Source organism: Phragmites australis, chromosome 23 (assembly GCF_958298935.1).
Source record: "Phragmites australis chromosome 23, lpPhrAust1.1, whole genome shotgun sequence".
Lineage (NCBI taxonomy): Eukaryota > Viridiplantae > Streptophyta > Magnoliopsida > Poales > Poaceae > Phragmites > Phragmites australis.
In genome coordinates this window covers 20660304-20668903 of record NC_084943.1, presented here as the reverse complement: position 1 = coordinate 20668903, position 8600 = coordinate 20660304, and the positions used below count along the sequence as shown (strand labels likewise).

At 45.2% G+C, this 8600-nt stretch overlaps 1 protein-coding gene across 2 annotated transcripts; it reads right to left on the bottom strand.

Annotated features, from left to right (window-relative positions):
* Positions 1 to 5802: 5802 nt before the first annotated feature.
* LOC133906322 (uncharacterized) lies at positions 5803 to 7640 on the bottom strand. Of its 2 annotated transcripts, none has more exons than XM_062348190.1 (2): positions 7511 to 7640; positions 5803 to 7150 (listed from the first exon to the last, which is right to left on the bottom strand). In XM_062348190.1, exon 2 carries the CDS (start codon positions 7008 to 7010, stop codon positions 6039 to 6041), a length of 972 nt encoding a protein of 323 aa, XP_062204174.1. In that variant the 5' UTR covers positions 7011 to 7150; positions 7511 to 7640; the 3' UTR covers positions 5803 to 6038. The 2 variants fall into 2 exon arrangements, with proteins under 2 accessions (XP_062204174.1, XP_062204172.1); XM_062348188.1 differs by having other exon boundaries at positions 7423 to 7623.
* Positions 7641 to 8600: the final 960 nt, after the last annotated feature.

The following is an 8600-nucleotide window of genomic DNA, read 5'->3' as shown; positions in this document are numbered from 1 at the left end:
AAGTGACTTAGCTTTCACGCTTATCGTCAATCTTTTTGAGCTTGTTCTTCATCTCATGAGCATCACTTAGAGCTCATTCATCTTGATGCATCTATCTTGGTCACATGTCATTCCTCAATGAATCCATGCTTAATCTTCCATGCATCACCTATGGAACCACCTACCAACAATTCTCAATAACATTATTAGTCTATAGGTATTATCATTAATTATCAAAACCACAGCTAGATGCACTTTTAACCAGCAAGACACGAGACACTCTCTTCGACAAACTCCAGAACTAAGGCATTAGCTACTTATAAACACCCTCTTCAGTAGATGCAATTGCACCCAAAACATTGCTCAACTAACACCACAAATTTGAGTCAAACCTCGATAAGAACAAATGACTTTCTTTGCCGCATGCCTTCAAAGGAAGGATAGGCTTAGAACGCTTATGATTAGAACTAAGGGAACTTCAACACTTCTCTTCTTCCACCAACACTGCTAACTCCAACACATAAGTAGGGTATCTGCTCAAGGACGATCACAACCTTAAGGCAAAAACTTCCGCTGGTCACTCTTACATCGATGCATCACCGAGACTAGAAGGGTAAACCAGGAGGCTGCAACCACTTACCCAACTCAAACGTTCTGAGCACTCAATAGCTCATCCTTCAAAGTACAAGCTTATACATGTACTTCCCAACCCCCAAACAGTGAAAAACTTTCATCCTTAGAGAACCAGACCAAAGATTGGACCACGCAAGTTGACATGTCCGGACGATAACGAAAATGATGGAGCAACATCTACCACTTAACTAGCGCGATGATGGGTGGGATCTTCCTTTAGATAGGTCAAGGTCCGAATACCCGAAACAAAAGCCTAAGCTAAAGTGCATCGGACAACAACACTATTTATCAATTACTCCTAACCTGCTCAACCAACATGAACAAGACCAATGCCATCAGAATGATGTTGAAAAGACATACAACCTTCATTTTTGTCGTATGGTTGAACTCGACACCGCTAAACTGCAATTTCCAATTTAAGTCGCTGCACGGACTAGATCGACCAACACACTAAACTGACGACAAAAAATGATCAAGCAACACTAACCACAAGCATCTAAGGACTACGAAGAGATCTCCTTTGCAGTGAGATCACGAATCAACAGTGGAAATCTATGAGGAACCGTCCAAATTGAATTCTAATTAATCATTAAGTTGATCCTTTACATAATCATGACAACAATGATTAATCAAAATGCAAACCCGTTAGTCCCGACATGTGTTTTGTGCCCAAGATCGGAATACACACCTTCGCCACATATATCATCACAACAAAGCTTAATAAAGAGCAAATAATGAAATTATATTACAAGGCTTTAGAGGATTGTCATTTACAACAATTTGCAACACTCGAACACTAAGAGGATAAAAGAATAGTCTCACCTCCTAGCCACCTAGAGATACTACGCAGTGAAAAACAAAATCTATGGAAAACAAAAGACAGGTGAAGCCATTTGTCCTGAGGCACCACCCCAAAACCTCACCACTTGAGTAGTTTACACTACTCCCGCCCGTCACCTATATCGGCGAGCGTGAAGTAACCAAATACTAGCTCCTCCTTGCCACTCGAGTAGTTTGCACTACTTCTGCTCGTCACCTATATCGGCGGGTGTGAAGTAACCAAATACTAGCTCTTCCTCACTTGTAGCACCTGTAAAAGTAGCGTGAGTATGAATGTACTCGCAAGACTTAATACATAATGGGTACATATAATAGCCTAACTCTAAGGATTATGCATTTGGATGAGTTAGCAAGGAATCGACCACAAGGTTAAGTATATTCATATGCAAAAGCATTTTTTGACATAAAGGTATGAGCATCAACACTTAACCATATATACCCTTCTATCCTGAAATCACTAACATAAACATATCTGTAACAGAACCATCTTATCTCATCAATAGCCATCACCAAACATGTTCCAACATACCATACCATCATCCCACATCGGTACTCTACGACTGCTGCAAATGGACTCTGCATGCTCATGACCGAGAGCGCAGCAATTCAAATTATTCTTACACCCTGGAGGGGGTACTCCTGTACCCACAGGACATGACACCACCGCCCACACAACCCCTCAGTTGTGAGTAATGATTCACGTATCAGTCGTTCACGTACCCACCCAGAACCTTTGTTCCCATGCCGAGCCATGTGGAGGCCACCAAGATTCCGAGCATATGACAACTTACTGGCACAATCTCAGGCACCTCTAACAGCATTCTCGCTCACGTTTTGGCGTATGAGTCAAATGAACATGGTGACTTACGATACTTGATTTACCCATCCTATATCCAGGTATGTGGTAAGTATGGAAAGTGCTAGAGCCAACTGCAACAACGATCGGTGCTTAAATAATGTAAGCGGTCTATAGCATCCGGGTTCCTCTCCCGACCTACCCCTAGCACTGCCCACATCTGGCCTCATCCTAACAACTCATACTTCCCAATATCATAATTATCTTGGTGGACAATAAAATAATCCCTAAGATCGCAATCAATAGTTGAACCACTGCTCGACTTTTACCGATGATCTATGCATTGCTAAGCATTTCGGTCAACCTTTTCACTTAGGCATCAACAATATTCTACCCAGGCTACAAGGATACATATCATTAATAATTTAAGGTAGAGGTAATGCATCAACATAGGTTCTATCCATATAACCTCGCATAGATTTGCTAATATGCACAACATACATATTGCATAATTTATCATTTAGACTCAACATGATCCAAAATACAAGGTGGAATATACTTAGATGCTTGCCTTGCTGCTCCGACGCTTCACTCACGTGCAAATTCGGTTCGACGTCGATCTTGACCACTTGGACCGATGATGCATCACTCTCTAAACTAAATATGAATGCATCGAATAAACGAACGAACAATGGAATGCATGCAACATGTTTGATAAGAAAAGCACCATGTTTCAAAAGCAATTGTGAAAGATCGGCAACGAATGGGGTTAGAAAAGATTTGAACCTCAAATTGGACAACTAAATACTACAATGCACTGTGTAGCTGGCGGTCATATCGGAAGAAGTGGTGGTTAGACCATCGGCATGCAGAGAGTTTTGTGCTCTAGCAGTAAGACCGCACCCTTGGGCGGTCAGACCGTGTGGTCTGGCAGTTAGACCGGCTCTAGTGGTGGTCTGACTCCTGACTATGGAGTTTGACTGAGGTTTTGACTTACAACCGGCGGTCAAACTGGCATGAGCGACGGTCAGATTGTGAGTCCCTATCGACAACACCTTGGCAAGGTCGTCGGTGAAGGCTCTGACGATGCCTTCAACCGCGAAAGGTACCAAAATGCTCTAGGAGACTAGTGGAGTGCTTCTAGGGTGGTTTGGACAACATTCACCGAGCCAAACTTGGAAAGCTCCTTGTATGGGATCTAGGCTAGGGTGGAGCTTGGGTATAAATGGAATGGGGACCGATTAGGGCTCGGGAACAACAGAAAAATGGTAGGAGATGTCTCACCTTAGCGTAGGAAAGCTTTCTATTGGAGGGGATCACTCCGGAGAAGCTCCGATTCGGAGATTGAGCTCCGGGGTGGCGTATGGGTTTGAGGTGAATGAACGTGCGTAGAAACTCCTCCGACGAAAATGAGGAAGGGGATGAGCTCGAGAAAGCCTTTGGGAACCTTGGAGGAGCCTCTCCCATCGATCTTCGGTAGTCAGGGCCATCCTCTCCCTTCTCTCCCTCGGTTCGTGTGAAGAGAGCGAGTGAGCGAGAGAGAGAGAGAGAGAGAGAGGGGGGGGGGGTCGATGGCTTAAGTGGAAAGTCATTATGCACTGGGACAGAGGCCAAAATGGCTCTGCGCGTCTCTGGCGGTCAGACCGACGGTGGTGCAGTTGGACCGCCAAGGGAGGGTCTTTTTCGAATTTCTTCCTAAGGGTCTAGGATCTTCATAACCCTCTCCAAACTATTTCTACTAAAAAATAAACGATGGAAACGCGCATAGACTCAAGACACATATTTTCGAAATGTTTTTAAATACTTAAAACATGATTTTAAGACGTCATGATGATTATACATACTTAATTACGTAATTAACACCTTAGGATGTGATAAAATCTGACGAACTCGAGGGAATTCCCGTTCTTCTCCCTTGTTCCTCTTCTTTCTCCCCTTTCCTCTTTCTCCTTCCTCTTTCTTCCTTCTTCTTTCTTCTTCCCCTTCCTTCTTCTTCCTCTTCTTTCCTTTTCGTTTCTCTTTCCTTCCTCTTCTCCTTTCTTTCTTCTTTATTTCCTTCTTTCTTCCTGGCTGGCTAGCCCTCCCTACTCCACATCATGCCCCCCCCCTGCTCCCACCGACCCCCTAACTTCAGCCTCCACTGGCTAGAGGCACGCGTCGACGGCTGGGGCACAACATTGTGTCGGCAGTCGGGACCTAGCGTGGGGCGGCGTCGACAGTCGGGGCGTGCCAGGGTCGGACGACGGAAGGGCAACAACAGGCGACGACGACGCTAGGCCAGCGGCAGGCTAGTGTTAGAAGGAGGCAGTGGCATCTGGGCAATCTGGGCCAGGATCGGGGTGGTGACTGATCCCACGCGCCCTTATCATTTTTTTATATTTTTTCTCATCCAACGGTTTATATTTATTGAGCTCGCTACGGATTCACCGAGCGTCCAAACGATACGTTAGATAGCAAAACAGAATTGTCTCGACAAGATCTACGTATCCATGGTCTTCGATTATCCATCTGAGTAACGATTCAAAAGGTCAAAGTTTCGCACTACTCGCAGGTCCCACAGACAACATTTGAATTTCGCATTTTCAGGTATTACAGGTATACTTACTGTTACCCATCGTTGTCCTCCAAAAAAAGGAAGTGCAGAAAAAATAACATGATGTCAATGCCACATTGGCACTGCAAGTGTCCGAACAATACTTGGAACCTTCGACTTCGAATTCCCCGGCACGGCAGAATCAGATCATATCCATGCTTGACATACTCAGATTCGACGCTCAGTTACTGCACTAGTTATGTTCTAGTAATTCTGATTAAGTGACAGACCGATCGATCCCCTTGCTCTTTTGCACTCACATCCTCGGGCAAGTTCAGAGAAATCAGGTCAGATACCATGCATGGCCACTTCAGAATCATATCTTCATCTCTGCATATATTTTTTTGTTATCTATAGTGATTCTGACCTTGGGCTCAAGTTCATTTGTGTACTGTCCACAGTCTACCAGCAATCCCAATTTTCTCTACAAGGAGAACAAAAGATAGACTGGATAGAACGGAAGCGAATCAGACAAATGCATATAAAACTCAAAGCCTGCATCAAAGTGCATGTACATAGATTCAGGATGGCACCATATAGAAATCAAATCACCATGGAAGCATATTGAGATGTCGAGCGACGATCTATACAATTTTGTAGCTACATGCTGGTTCCCAATCTAGCTAGACTAGAGTATCAGACAGATCAAAAAAGGGAAAAAAAAAAGGTATAGATAGCACCTTAAACTCTGAAGCAACACTATCCAATGATCAGCAACAGTAACCAAGTAACAGGAATGCCTCTGCTCATGGTTCTTGCAAACACTGCTTCACGGTCAAGGGAAATAAGTTAACAAAGAATGCAGCCACAGACAAGAATAAAAGATACTCTTTTCGGCAGAGGAAAGCTAACGAATCCAAGTTATCCAACATCAACATATCCTACAAACAGAACCTGATTCTCTGTACATGCAGAACACGGTAATATTGGTCTATAAGGTGCGAAAAGAAGCCAAGACACATTGCCAGAATCTTCTTTTAATTATTTTTGTGAATAATCACAGGTAAATGAAGCTCACTGTCATGTACTGCATCCTAAGAAGTATCGCCCTGACCAGCCATGGGTACACTACCCAGCCCTACACTCAAACTAACCAACTGTAGTTTCTACAGCAGGATCAATGGTACCGCAATGTATTGCCTACACTTGTCCAACATAAGGTTTGCTAAAAATCAGCTGAAAACTAGCTGCCCTCATTTATCTGTTGAAGACATGAGAAGCAATCTTCTCACGTTGCCGAGAACATTCCAGTAACCGAGTATCGGATTGTACTGCTGTCCAAAGATCAAGCAAAGAAGCTTGGTAACAACAGCCTGATTCCAATGGAAGGCCATGATTCTGCCCAGCAGAAGCAGTACGCCCATTTGCTTGGCGCATCCTCGTGTTGTTTCCCCTTGCTTTCGCAACGCCTAAACAAGCCCTCAGCATCTGACTTATGTATGCATTCAACCCAGAGTTCAACACATCAGCACACTCTCTGGGTACGCTCAGACCTTGAGCCTTCAACTTATCCTCCAGCAGCTCTGACAGCGACTGAGAATCTGGCAATTCACCATTATTGTAGCACCTATCTTGAGAACAAGACGTCGAAAGCTGAGAATTCTGAGCCTTGGCAACTCCCAACGGAGCCCTGATCGGGCTTCGGCTCTGTACACACACCGGACTACCCCAGGCCTGGTCAACCTCTTCGCCGTCTTCCACCGAGATAACCTCCTGCAGAGCCTTGCTACCAGTTGACACAAACTCCCCAGCACCCGGATGGCCAAGAGGCGACTTCCCAAGTGGGCTTGTCTTGTCAGTAAACCTCCTCTCCCTGCTAGCCACCGGCTGCACCCTCCTCACAGGCAGCATGCCACCAGTCAGTGTCCCATTTGATACCGTGCTCGTCTGCGAGTTCCCGGTGGCTGCCTGCTTGCTCGGCGGCAACCCGACCGACATCCAGGCATTGCCCAGGATGGACCGGATCAGAGAATTATGAAGCTTGATGTTCTCCTTCCCCAATGCAGCCACGCAGATCTTATCAAACTCGTCCTTGCCGAGCTGACAACCCAGGAACCTCTTGAGGCTGCGGAAGTAGAGCTCGGCGCGCGGGTGTCCGAGCCGCTTGACGAGCTGCGCCTTGAGCTCCAGCGTGTCGACGCGAGCGAACTTGTTCGACGGCGGCTGCATCTCGGCGGCGCCAAATGTAGCTCCGCGCGCGAACTGGTCGAACAGCTCCAGGAAGAGCAAACCCTAGACGCCGCTGGCCGGCCAACCGCCCACTGCCCTGGACTCCAGCGATCCGCAGCTACCGAGCTCGCCGCAGGGACCTACAGAACCAGATCAAGAAGCAGCAATTCAGCGCAGAAAGAATCCCCTCCCGGCACGCGAGCTCGGGACACCGCTCCACGGCCGAATTCAGCAACGCGGCTCAAGAAATCGACCTCCAAGCAAGCCCCGGACGGCGAATCGCCGATCGGGAGCATGCCGACCGCAGATTTCGGAGAGCTCGGGCCGAATCGATTCGGAAACAGCGTGAATTCGGACAGGGAAACGAATTTGGGGGAAATGAAGCGGATTGTGGGGACGGCGGGGGACTCACCTCGATTAGGGTTTCGGAGAGATCGAGCCGCCGCCTAGTCAAAATTTGGTGGGGATTAGAGGTGAAAAAAAGCGGAAAAAATTATTACCTTTTTTGCGGGCGCCGCAATTGGAGTTTTTCCCCAAATTATTGGTTGGTGGCGACGAACAGTGGTTGTGCTATTTGGGGGCGCGTGCGCGATTACGCGTCCTCGCAGCGAGGCTAATGTCTCACTGACAGATGGGACCCACTGTCAGGGTGCGGTGTGTCTCACGTGAGACACTGGGTTGCTGCCTTGCTGGGGTCAGCTTGGCACGTGCGCACGTGCTGCAATATGGTGCCATATGATGATAGGGGGAACGAATTACTAGCTCTTGTTAAAGAGAATTCACACGTTATTGTTCAAAAAGAAATGTAAATTAAGACGCTGTTTGTCAAAGTTCTACTTTTCGGCTTCACATCAAATTCTAATGTTATAGATTATAATAAAATGATTTAAGTTACTATTTTTGTCTAAAATAAAAACAGGATATCTCATTAAAATACTATCAGTATATTTATAACTCTATAAATTTTTAAATGTAGAAATACCTAACTTAAACAGACCCTAACACAACGTTGACAAGGTGAATCAACACATGTTAGCAGTTATATTAAAAAAAAACACATGTTAGCAGTTTTTGTTTCCCCGTGAACGTACAATGCACGTGTTTCGCTAAGAAGAGAACAGAGTACACAACGACTTACAAGCAACTTCTAGAAAAAGCTAGGAACAAAATAAATCGTTTTCTACTACATGCATTAGTTAAAATGCAACGAAACAACAGCGCCTACTTGCATTGCTTATCCTATTTTGGCCAAACAACAACGCCAATGCAGTAGGCTAGACTAAACACTTCAGCAACTTTCTTTTTCTGAAGAATAGGATCACCTGGCGTTTCAAAAGGAGAAGAACAATAACCTCAACATTGTTTGCTGAAACTCCTATGTTTACAAACAGCCGTTTACTTTGACTTCACGATCCCATGTTTGGCCGTCATTTTTTTCATATATCTACGAGCAAATATTTAAAACCACATGTGTTCTTGAAGTTCTAATGAAACTTTTACTATTCTACTTAATAAAATGATTATAAAATAATTATTAGTCAATGTATAAATTAGAAGTCGAAAATAGTCAGGCCTTTGTAAACGACGAGA